Raw genomic sequence first — 12,518 nt, forward strand, 5'->3', positions numbered from 1 at the left:
GATGCAGTTTAAGGTTAGGGTTTGGGATATGATGCAGTTTAAGGTTAGGGTTAGTAGATAGTTAATCGCAATGATATTGATAGTCAGTAGATTGACTAACCCTGTAAAGCATCTACAGATTGACTATCCAAATAAAGTGTTACCGTATTATACTGTGTCATTACGAAGAACATGGATGGGTTGATTACAGTTTTTTCCAGTTGCACACACACTATTCTCTGAATAATACACAAATACCTCTGAACTGTCAACACAATGCCCATTATAAAAAGTCACATCTCCAAAACCTTACACACAGGGGAAAATGAAATTCTGACCTGAATAGAACCATTCTGACACGATTATTCAATTTTGAATAAAATCAAACAATATACACAGTAATATACACAGTAATATACACAGTAATATACACAGTAATATACACAGTAATATACACAGAATTATACACAGTAATATACACAGTAATATACACAGTAATATACACAGTAATATACACAGTAATATACACAGCCCTCAAAATCAAATAATCGTGTCAGAATCACACACACTGGCATCATGTCTGTTGCACACGCTGAGCATTAAGAAAACACTTGGTGTAGAAAATGTTAACTCATCAAAATGGAAGATTCATGTAGGAACACAAAATTAATCCACCAACACAGCCAGTAAAAATAACTTTATTTTACAAAATAGATCTCAAGTTTGATCTTGACTACCCAGAAATTGTAAATGTATTTCTATATAACACATACATTTTGTATCATCAAGCAACAAAAAGTTGAAGTATCCTACTGAACACAAGAATGGAGAAAAAATAAAACACTGAAACCTCATGCATTGTCCTGCCTGTCATGTTGAGTTGGTCTCATGTTTTCATCCACATCACAACTGAAGTATTCCCTGGCCAAGCATCAAGGGAAAAAGCATCTAGCATGGTGGATCCATCCTTGTCATGCCTCTGCAGTAATATCACCTCAGACCTCATCCATTCCCTGTAGAAGACTCACTTGCTGAAGACGTTTCTGATCATACACATTCCAAATTCCTCAATTAGATTGAAGAAGGGGGAATGTTGTGGAAGAAGAATCATTTGGATCTGGGGTGGTTGGTGAGCCTGGGGCCCTATGTTGTCTTTCTGGGGGTGGGAAAAAAGGTTATACACTGTATCATGGAACACCAGAAGTGGTGCTGTGTTGTAAGGGGGCTGGGTGTGACATGGTGATGTTTCCCTTTGGCCAGAGACCCCCAGCCTTACTCAGTGGCCAATGATGTTCTTTCCCCGGTGCCCCCTCTTGGTCAGATTGAATCCTTCCTCGTCCAATGCCATCCCCGACCTCTTCCCCTTTCTGCTCTTTGTTGCTCCATTTTCCCTGTACAATCATGAGTCCTGGTGTGCCCTCTTTTATACTTGACAGAAAGAGGAGAACTGAGTGAACAATTTGGTTAATTGGGTTTGTGCAGGTGAAGTGTGTTGTAATATGTTGGCACTTTGAATTTTGTCTGGTGACTCATGTATTATCACAAATGGCACAGGGGTTTTCTCAATGACATTTGTGCTAACACATTGAGAGTTGTATGTAGTGTTTTGCAGCACGAGTGAACTGGATTTGCAAATTGAGTTGAAGCAAGTAGAATTTGTGCTTGGTTCTGCAGAAATGGGTCATTGTTCTGGGATGTTATCTTGAGCATCTGATTACTCTGTGTATGCTTTCGGTCGCAGTGTATAAGCGGGAAAAAAGGTAAATGGAAGAATGTCATTATTTTAAAAAGGATTATACGGTCAATTCTGCAGTATTATAGGTTACAATTTATTTGGCTAATCAAGTTTACCAACAGATATTCTCTCAACAACGATCATATATTCTCTATAAAAACAGCCTTAAAGAAAATAATATGCTTGTTAAGGTTTAGTTTACAATATGTGTTAGGGTTAGTGTTTGAGAAAGGTTTAAGGTTCGGAATAAAATTGAGTTTTAGGTTATGGTTTGTAGATAGGGTCAGTAGATAGTTTAACACAATAATGTGTCGTTACAAAGAACATGGCAGCATGTTTTGGTCGCAACAAAGATACTTTTTGGGAACGGTAGATGAATGGAAGGGAGAGGTCAGCAATGACCTTTCCCTCATTCCCTTGCCATGGAGTCATGTTGCCGCGGTGGAGGGCAGGTGGCAGTGATCCTACAAGTGGTACATCCGCTGATGATTCAGATGGACTACCAGTTAAGCTCTCAACTTCAAAATTACAAACACTTTGCACTAGCCATGTGAAACTGTGTGAGAGCTGTGTGAAGGATGTGTGAATGTTTGTGGAGGATGTGTGATGGATGTGAACCTATGGGAAGGGTGTGTGAAGGATGTGAATCTATGGGAAGGGTGTTTGAAGGATGTGAATCTATGGGAAGGATGTGTGATGCTGGGTGAAGGATGTTTGTAGCTGGGGGAAGGATGTGTGAAGCTGGGTGAAGGAGGTATGATGCTGGGTGAAGTATGTGTGTAGCTGGGTGAAGGATGTGTGAAGGATACGAACCTATGGGAAGGATGTGTGAAGGATGTGAATATATGGGAAGGATGTGTGATGCTGGGTGAAGGATGTTTGTAGCTGGGTGAAGGATGTGTGCAGCTGGGTGAAGGATGTGTGATGCTGGGTGAAGGATGTGTGATGCTGGGTGAAGGATGTGTGTAGCTGGGGGAAGGATGTGTGAAGGATGTGTGATACTGGGTGAAGGATGTGGGAAGGATGTGTGAAGGATGTGTGAATGATGTGTGAAGCTGGGTGAAGGATGTATGATGCTGGGTGAAGGAGGTGTGTAGCTGGGTGAAGGATGTGTGAAACTGGGTTAAGGTTGTGTGAAGCTGTGTGAAGGAATTGTGAAGCTGTGTTCTATGCAAAGCTGTGTGAAGCTTTATGAAGCTCTGAATGGAAATATCCCCCTGGAGTCATAAAGGTTTATTCCCCTACTACTGTTAACACAGCTATGCCTGGGCGTCTGGGACTAAGGAAAGCCTTCTCCTTACCCTACAGCCCTTATAGTTGTACTCGTCAGGGTTTTGAATTCATTAGGTCAAGATATAATAAAATGGAAAATAAAATATTAGTATTTCTTATTTGACGGGCATTCCCTCTCTGTTTCAGTCCCGTCTCTTCGGCGTAGTGCCTGCTGTTATAGTTAATGGGCCATGGTCCAGTCAAGCCTGCTGTTATAGTTACTGGGCCGTGGTCCAGTCAACCTGGCCGGGAGTGTTTATACTACGTGTGCCTCAGTGGTTCCACATCCCCTGGAAGGTCCACGGAGGTTCTTGCCATAGAATTACAGCCACCAGACCGGACACGTCATGGCATCATGGAATGTTGATTTGAATTAAAATGCCTGTCGGTTCTAGTCTTTCCAGTTCGAAGTGTCTGGGTACAGGCTGTACTGCCGTGAACGCTCCAATTAAAGCTGATTTTCGGCACTTCAAAACCCAAGTATCTTATCATCGCAAATCCAAAGACATGTTTTCTCAGACATTGTGGGGGATCACTCAACTGTTTGTTTCCCCTGTGTCATGTTACCATGGGGATGTTGTGCCATGAGCAACACTGAAACACTGAAGTGATGAGCAACACTGTAGTGACGGGCATCGGAGACTGTAGTGAATGGCTGTTCACCACATCCCAGTCAGGGTGGACAGTGTGGCCTCTGTGTTACAGTACTCCCAACAAATACTGTGGCTCCTCCGTAATCTCGCCAGGCCCCCCGGACTTACAGTCCATTCTTCTTCCTAAACCCCTCCGTGAGTATTGATGGCACGTTACAAGAAGAGGGCAGGAGCAGTTCTGCACCTCTACGTTCCTGCAAAGCTACTGGCGTGGTGTAGTTTATAGAACTGACGGTCTGGTTCCTGTCAGTGGTGCTGTAAGATGTATGCAACTGAAACTGTCCCCCCTGTACTGTACTCTGTTAACGCTTTGCCATTATCGTTAATATCGGACGCTCCTGTTTCCAATGGTGGCTATGTGATTGTAATGACCCCCTACAGTGGCTGTCAAATGGCCAACTAGAGTTGGTCCTGAACGGACTCAAACCCACAATGCAGCATTACATGTGCACCGAAGGCAGGGGCTTCGATCGCTGGACATTCCCAGACCACACAGCACCACTCAGGCGTTGGTGCAGATGAAGTACTATTTTGCGGCCTCCACTTCCAGTGTCGGTTCTTTTGGGAGGTACCAACACTGGATGTGATTGAGCTCCACATCAGAACTCCGATGAGGACGTGCTCAGAAGACTAACATGGAGGATTATCATCCTCCCTCTTTAAAGAAGGCAACATTCCCCCCGAGGGTTCCTGGTTGATCGGAGTCCGTCACAAATCACCAGAATGCTGTCTAATGGTGTGTTTGGAATTGCTAGCGGGTAAGCTCAGACTTTTCCCACATGGCGACCTCTGAAGTCATCTACCAAGGAAATTACCTCGATAACAGCATTCTTGGCAGTTGTATGCAACTCCAAAACATATATTTGTGTAGTATACAGCATCATTACTGTATTTACTATGATTGTCAAACACTGTTTGATACTAGCCTGTTAGCCTTTCTGAATAAGTAAAAAGCATGCGAATGACCCATATTTGCATTTACCAGTTCACAGCTGGTCATTAACCATCTTCCAATTGTTTATTATGGCAGCATAGCAACAAATTCTCCAAAGCAAAATCAAAGCCACATGACACCAAATCGTCACTCCTCAACAAGAGGCTGATTCAAACCGTAACTAAACAAACAAACAACCAATACAAGAAGGCTGAGATATTTGATTATATTAAAGTTTAATGTGCACAGCGTGATGTGAGATTGTACATTAAAAGCAAAGGAAGGGACATTTTCCATTTTAATATAAAAATACATGTGACCTTTTTAAGTTGAAAAACAAACTCAGTCAAGCAACATGTGCTAATGTTTACCATCCTCACTGACAGCAGGTAGACAAAAGGTGGCAGAGGAAAAGGCTGTGTCCCAGATTGGATGTAGGATGCAATTTGGTACACAGTTGTAATGTGATACATCAGTATAGAATGAAAAACCTGCCACCATTTGTTTTCAGACAGCAGCGATCTCAAGGGAGAAAGACTTGTTAGCTGATAACTGTTGTCCGATGGGGGCGTCCATAACCAACAAAGAGAACGCTACACAAGACCAAACAAGTCAATCAGGAATTTATCTTATCTCATTGGGAATTAGACGTGGAATTAAAAAAGAGACGTAATTGCACATTCATTTGTGCATACATTGGGCAAGGCTAGTACAAAACAACATAATAGAAGCAAAACTCAAAACAAAAGTTCTTCATTTTCATAAAATGTAGAAAGAAATCTTGGTTGTTTAGCTACGGCTACAGCAAACATGCATCAATATTTAAGGTTTAATTCTCCCTCTGAGGAGGAGGGACCTCAAATGGTCTAAAATGATCACAAAGGAATGAATGTAATGGAAGGTTCAAGTGATGTTTCACAGAGATTCAAAGGCAAACATAAAAAACATTCTCCGTCACATAGAAATTATATGAAAAAATGGTGTCATCGAATCGAGTGTCTCTTGCTTTGATGTTGTCACGTGGCACTGGGCTGAGTATAGTTTAGGCTCTGTGGGCGATGTTTTCCTATAGTTAGCTGTCCCTCTGTAGGTCTGTCTCTCTGTAGGTCTGTCTCTCTGTAGGTCTGTATGTCAGTCTGTCGGTGCATAATGACTGACAGCTGTGTGTAGGCTTGCTGGCTTTGTGGCAGGGGAGTGATGCATGCAGAAACAAGGGCAGGTTCAGTGTTTCAGACTGGGAGGCAGGGCAGGGCAGGGGGGCAGGGCAGGGCTGGGCAGGGCAGGGGGCTCGGAGAGGGGTCGGTGGGTCTAGGGGGCTGAAAGGGTGGCGGTGTTGAGGGGGGTTTTGGCTCTGGGATTTTGTGCTGTGTCAGGTGGGATTTGTCAGCTCACTGCAAACAGCGCACTGGGACAGGCTTAGGGATACCCCCCTCCCCCCAACCCAAACCACCTGTGTCAAAGTACAGGCCTCAAAAGAACGACAAAACCAGCATAGAGGGCACTAACATAAGCCTATCAATCAACCAATCAATCGATGAAATAACTGTCCAATCAATACTATCCCCATACAGGGAGATATGACCAGAGGATCACAACATTTTGGAAGAATGAAAGGAATGGATGGGGTGTGGGACTAGTGTGGTGGTGCTCCTGCAGTGATAAAAATAAACGAATACTGAACAATAATAAAAAAAAAATATAACAAAAATAAATTCAGGGAATGAACCCTGATGTAATCCTTTGCTCCTGGCGGTCAAATCAGCAATGGGGAGAGAAACAATTGTTGTCGAGGGAGACGATAAAGGGAGGCGGGGCCAGACGCTCTCTGTCTGACTCCGCCCCCTAGCCTCCAAAATCCCCACAACAGAACTGAAAATGTCTCACCTCTTCTTTTACCCGAGGTGGTTCTCTCTTCTTTTTCATCTAGTAATATCTCCCCCTTTTAAAATCTGCGCCTTCTCATTCCCGTCAGCCTCTCCGTCTCCCCCTCACCCTCACCCTTTTCTTTGTCTCGCTCCCACTCATTCTTTTTTTTTACACCTCCTTTGTGGTGCTGATGCGGATACTGCTGCAGCACTTGCCCATGGCCTCAAACAGCGGGTCGCAGAAGGTGTGGATGCAGATGGAGTAGACGCGGCTGACACAGTGGATCTCGATCAGGTAGCTCTTGATGCAGGGCACCACCGCCCAGATGTGGATGAAGGACAGGATGGCAAAGAAGATGCCCCAGACCAGGGCCAGCGGGATGCCCACCAGGGCGGTGAGGAGACGGTAGCACCAGTACTTGGTCACCGTGAAGGTGGTGAAGCTGGCCTTCCACACGCCATCGAAGCTGTATGTCCCCGCGGGCTCCGCGATCACATCCTCAAAGTCCACCTGGGGAGAGGAAGTCGCCTGGTTAAAAGACACTTCCTCAGCGATGTTAGCATTGTTGAATCGGCTGAGGCAAGTCGAAAAGGTTAACCTAGTTGACGCAGGTGATGTCATAACTGATGGCCCCCCCACTTCATCGGCACCCCTGACCTGTGGCTACACAAGATAAAGGGCAGTTGAGATAGGAAAGATTTGTTGTCTCCACATAGTAGCTGGTACAAGCAGTCAAACCGGGTCAAACTGGGTCAAACTGACACACCGCCCTGCCGTTCTTCCTCCCCAAATATATAATATGATTGCTGGCTGGTGCCCTCCTCTCATCTGTTCTCTCCACACCCTCCCAAACTATCGCTTCACATTCCTTACAAACAGGACGGATGACACAAGACAGAGCCATAGCTGTCTAAGCTCGGGGCCATATTTGAAATGCCAGAGCTAGCTAGCGGCTGGTTCTACATTAATTGGAGCAACATATCTTCAGTGTTTTTGCGGACTGCAAGATAATTTCTCTGTCCTAAAGTCCTCCCAAATGTAGCTGAATTTATATCCATCATGTAAAGCCTCCCTGGTCTACATGTGAAGCAGGCCTCTAGTAGAGCAGCACAGAGAAGCCAGATGGGCTGCAGTGAGGTAAGCCATGGCCTTTATTTATTTTCAATGTAAATACTTCTCAGGGGATCAGTGGCTTTGCAATGTGCCTTCCAAATAACCATGACCTCATAGACATTTTAGTGCAGATTGTTAAGTGGAAAAACAAACACAAGCATATTATACAAGCATGAAAGCACACTTGCTCTATCAAAACCTCACCACCATACTCATTACTCACTACACTCCTCACACTACCTCACTACCCCTCTCACTACCGCACTACCCCTTTAACTACCTCACTTCTCCTCTCTCACTACCTCACTACAATTCACTCACTACCTCACTACCACACTACCCCTTTAACTACCTCACTTCTCCTCTCTCACTACCTCACTACAATTCACTCACTACTGCATTACCCCTTTAACTACCTCACTTCTCTCTCACTACCTCACTACAATTCACTCATTACCTCACTACCCCTCTCACTACCGCACTACCCCTTTAACTACCTCACTTCTCCTCTCTCACTACCTCACTACAATTCACTCACTACCGCATTACCCCTTAACTACCTCACTTCTCCTCTCTCACTACCTCACTACAATTCACTCACTACCGCATTACCCCTTTAACTACCTCACTTCTCCTCTCTCACTACCTCACTACAATTCACTCATTACCTCACTACCCCTCTCACTACCGCACTACCCCTTTAACTACCTCAATTCTCTCTCACTACCTCACTACAATTCACTCATTACCTCACTACCCCTCTCACTACCGCACTACCCCTTTAACTACCTCAATTATCTCTCACTACCTCACCATCCCTCTCACCACCTCACTTCCCGTCAGTATTTTTTTAAAATATCAAATTAAACATTTGCCTCCACCCAATGTAACTCCTGTCTGTTTATTTCAGTAGCAATTCACGCCACCTCTTAAAGTGTACCCAAGGGACCTCCTAAACTGTACAGACTAAATGTACAGTACAAATCACATTTGGTGGTACAGCCCTGTAATAAAAATCACATAATTATTTTTGCCACAGAACTAAGCAAGTTGGTTTCATTTTCCAGAGCCGTGTATCTTTGATATTCAGTACTGTAATTTCCATAGCGTTATTGGAGAATAAATAGGAGCCCCTTTTGGAATTATTCTGGTCGCTCTTGGCAGTGAAAATGTATAGTTTTGTCACAAAATATGCATCTTTGAATTGTAAGGGAGAAAACTGTGCCATGTTTTTTTTCTTCTGCAACCCCGTTTAGAATTGCATTAACATAAGATACCAACATAGCAAAGAAAATGTATACTTAGGGATTTTCTATGAAGGAGTTCCTTTATGTTCAAAATGGAGGATTCCTCTTTATTTAAAAAAAAAAGACTGATATTACTGTCTTACGGTTTTGTTAGAGCAAATTATGTATGATTATGTGAATCGGTTTTGATACAAGGGATGGTTAAGGACTAACGATTATGGATTAGATGGATACAGTAACAGAATCCGATTCTCAGGATCAACAGTTGTGTATTTTTCTGTTCTGTCTCTACTGTATGTTTCAGACCAGGGTTGTGAAGGTGAGGCCTATGGGTGGGTCACGCCCAACAAGCTCCGTCCCCGTCGGTGTAAATGCATAATTTGGCTCCATTGATTGAAATAAATCATCCCTGAATGTTAATTTAGGGTCTTGTTTTGCACCCCTTCTGGACAGTAAGGGAACTCCTTCTACAGTCACCCTCCTCCCTGAGCGCCGGCATTCCTGAACACGTGTTAAGGAGATGTTAGCTAGCGAGCGGTTATCGAAATCGGGCTGCTCGTCTTGGCCGTAGGAGTGTCTGCTCTGCTCACAGGGCTGCCTGGCACTGGCTCCATTTGCTAGGGCCACTCCACTCCATTGACTAAGCTGTAGAAGGAAACTTTACAACAGGAAACAATATTCTATTCTCAGGGCAAACTCTGCATGGATTTCAGTCATGGTTATTATTTGATGTGGCTGGTTGAGTGAGTGCAGCTGCTGAACTGTGGTTTCATATGGTTCTGCAGGCAGAGGGGCCAGTGTGTGTGTGTGTGTGTGTGTGTGTGTGTGTATGTGTATGTGTGCGTGTGCATCTCTCTTTGTGCATTTTTGTAAGGAGGCGCGTATGTGTTGATCTGCGAGTCTGCTTGTGTGTGGTCATGTTTGTGTGTTTGCACGTGTACTATGCGTGTGATTACGGTTGTGTGTGTGTGTGTGTGTGTGTGTGTGTGTGTGTGTGAGAATGTGCGTAGAGGGGTCCCTGTTTTCCTGTTCCTACTTGACAGCTTAGTGGGGGCCACCCCAAACATAAACCCTCATTGACAGCATGCAGAACTTAGCCAAACCCACAGCAGCCTGTGATAGCGCATGTGATTTCAGATTACTACACTGTAGATTTGATTAAAGGAGCAGAATCATAAGGCCGTTTTCTATTCTGAGCGTACTTGAGTCTGACTCACTGTCACAATGACCGGTTATGAGGCCAGAAAAAAGGGAGAGTTTGAAGGAGGGTGAAAGAGTGCAAGATGGAAAGACTTACTTTTTTAGCAATCATTTTTTATGTAAATTGTTGGGTTATTAATACAATGTTATCTTTTCATACAAAGGTACCAAATTAAATTGAGTGGAGAAACCGCGCACAAGGAGGAAAAATGGGACAAAGGGGAGGGAGAATCTAAAATGTAATCACACAGTAGCAGTAAAGTTGACACATCCCTGGAGGAGGAGAAAGGAGGAGAGAAAGGGGGGATGGGTGTGTGACAGGGGGATCCCATGTCCTGCCCTTGTAACTACTTGGGTGTTTCCCTGTTTTAGGAAGGCAAAGTTCACTACATCAAACAGCTGACCCTCTCCAGTGGTATCGAACCCCATAAAGATGAAAACATACCCCAGGACAATAGGTGGATCCAAATGGCACCCTATTCCCTGAGTAGTGCAATACTCCTGACCAAGGATGTAGGATGCCATTTGGGACTCGAATACTATTTTTCCCACCACACATGACAGGTGGTTTTCACTGTAACGAGCCTCGGAGCTCTCGCGGCTGCCTATGATTCTCAACAAAACCAGATTTTACTTAAACACGAAGTCGGCGGTGGGTTGCTACTTCGGAATCCTCAAACAACTAAATAGGAGAGCTGTGTATTTATAAGACAAGAACTGTGAGAACATTTTGATTTCAACAACAGGAAACTCGTAATGTTTCCTCCTTTCCAACAGCGGAGCAAGGGTGTTCGGCTTTGTAATAATGACAGCAGTAGAAGTGGCGTTACCATAGACAGCACGCACCACATTTACGCGTGGGTTTCGCCCTTCACAAACATTCTGTCCCATTTTAAACCATTACAGCCGGGAGTTAGTAACCCGAAAATTCACATACTGGCACAGTATTGGCTAGACGCCAGAATTCCATGCGACGCGCCACGCACGTCCCAAACTCGTATCCTACTTGGTTGCGCCCTTGACGCACACATTTTACTGTGCACATTTGGCAACTTCTAACCAATCATGGAGTGATCTCAAGTTTGAGTGACATTTCCAGAGCTTATGAATGTATCTAATGGAAACTAATTCTTAAATATACCGTAATTTACATATGCATACTTTGAGCAAATATAAATGACAGTTTAATGATAATGCATAACCTTTAAAAACTTTAATGGGCAGAAACAGATACCATACTGCGTGCGTAAAAATCGTCTACAGGCTGGTACAGTGTTGGACTCACCTTGACCACCTCATCGTTTAGATGCTTAGGGTCCCGGTTCACCAGGTCGATCTCTTTCGTATGAACGTCCTGCATCGTCTTCATCCCGCTCATACTGTCGTTATCCATGTTTTTGTTATTAGGTTTGTAAATGTTTCCTTGTTTCCTAATAAACGGCAATTGCAGAAATGTCTGTGAATCCGAAGGGGAAGAAAAGATGCGAGAAGTCAGTAGAGAGACGGGGCAGAGAGCGTAGACCTGACAAGAGCGCACCAGCATAAGCAGCCTGCCCCAGCCTGAGATGGTTTTAAATGGATAACAGGGAGAGCACCACACCCCTCTGGAGCGGAGATCCGTCATTCACCGCAAGGGGTCATCACACAATGCGTGCGTAAAGATGGTTCGACTTCAACCATATGCTGTTTATTGTAGAACCTTTATCGAATAATATGGCATCACCAGCAACTTTATATTATCTGCCATCAAGACATGGGATTGGCGTTGCCTAACATATTTAAAATTCAAAACCCAAATTTTGACTTGCGCAAAAATATGTAGTCTTACAGCGCCGGATACTTTTTCAGAAGGTATAAAAAAGGAACAAACTCGCAAAATGCAATGAGTTTAGTTAATTAATAAATCCAACGTCTCATGCCAGTGTTAATGTAAGCAATAGGAGATAGGCTTGCACATTCTCCCTAGGGGTGGGATTAGGCTAACGTTCATATCTAGGTGCCAAAAACAATAAAACTGGCAAATAGCACATTGGAGTTAAACATGTTCCAGTTACCCAATCCTTCAAGGGCATTTTCGAAAAATGTCAGAAGGACAATGAAGCAGATAAAACATTGTTGCAAATATTATAAAGTATAAAGTACATGGCTGTGACAAAACAAATCTGGTTTATGACAGGACGCAGCATTAGGAAGGGAACAGTACCTCGTCAGTTTCGCTGTCCTTGAGTCCGCCTGTCATGCTGTCCGCGCCTGAAGTGCGACAAGATCACTGTGTTGATGAAGCAAGACAGTATCACTTTAACAAAGGAAGGACGCAAAGATATAGGAGGTGGCGTGTGGACAATGTAGTAATGACTCGGGGGCTCCTCCGGCGATGTTACTAAATCCTGTCGCTTATCTTTACGTTGCGCTCAGTCTGCGCGCTTCGGCGTGGACTGAATGAATGCGCGTCTTATTCATTCACCAGTCACCTGTGTAGACAAGCAGCGCGGCGGGATGAAACTGTAACCCGCCATTAA

At 44.1% G+C, this 12,518-nt stretch overlaps 1 protein-coding gene across 2 annotated transcripts; it reads right to left on the minus strand.

Moving 5' to 3' along the window:
• Positions 1 to 4,792: 4,792 nt before the first annotated feature.
• cav1 (caveolin 1) lies at positions 4,793 to 12,518 on the minus strand. 2 transcript variants are annotated; one of them, XM_010883597.5, is made up of 3 exons: positions 12,203 to 12,518; positions 11,285 to 11,455; positions 4,793 to 6,949 (listed from the first exon to the last, which is right to left on the minus strand). In XM_010883597.5, exons 1-3 carry the CDS (start codon positions 12,236 to 12,238, stop codon positions 6,608 to 6,610), a joined length of 549 nt encoding a protein of 182 aa, XP_010881899.1. In that variant the 5' UTR covers positions 12,239 to 12,518; the 3' UTR covers positions 4,793 to 6,607. The 2 variants fall into 2 exon arrangements, with proteins under 2 accessions (XP_010881899.1, XP_012994296.1); XM_013138842.4 differs by lacking the exon at positions 12,203 to 12,518 and having other exon boundaries at positions 11,285 to 11,588.

The sequence above is a fragment of the Esox lucius genome, chromosome 19 (genome assembly GCF_011004845.1).
Source record: "Esox lucius isolate fEsoLuc1 chromosome 19, fEsoLuc1.pri, whole genome shotgun sequence".
NCBI lineage: Eukaryota > Metazoa > Chordata > Actinopteri > Esociformes > Esocidae > Esox > Esox lucius.

Excerpts from the sequence above, each read along its gene's own strand:
- cav1 (XM_013138842.4), bottom strand. The coding sequence starts at position 11,542 with ATGCTGGTGCGCTCTTGTCAGGTCTACGCTCTCTGCCCCGTCTCTCTA. Across the intron at positions 6,950-11,284 it reads TAAACGATGAGGTGGTCAAG|GTGGACTTTGAGGATGTGAT; the intron begins GTGAGTCCAACA and ends TCCTCTCCCCAG.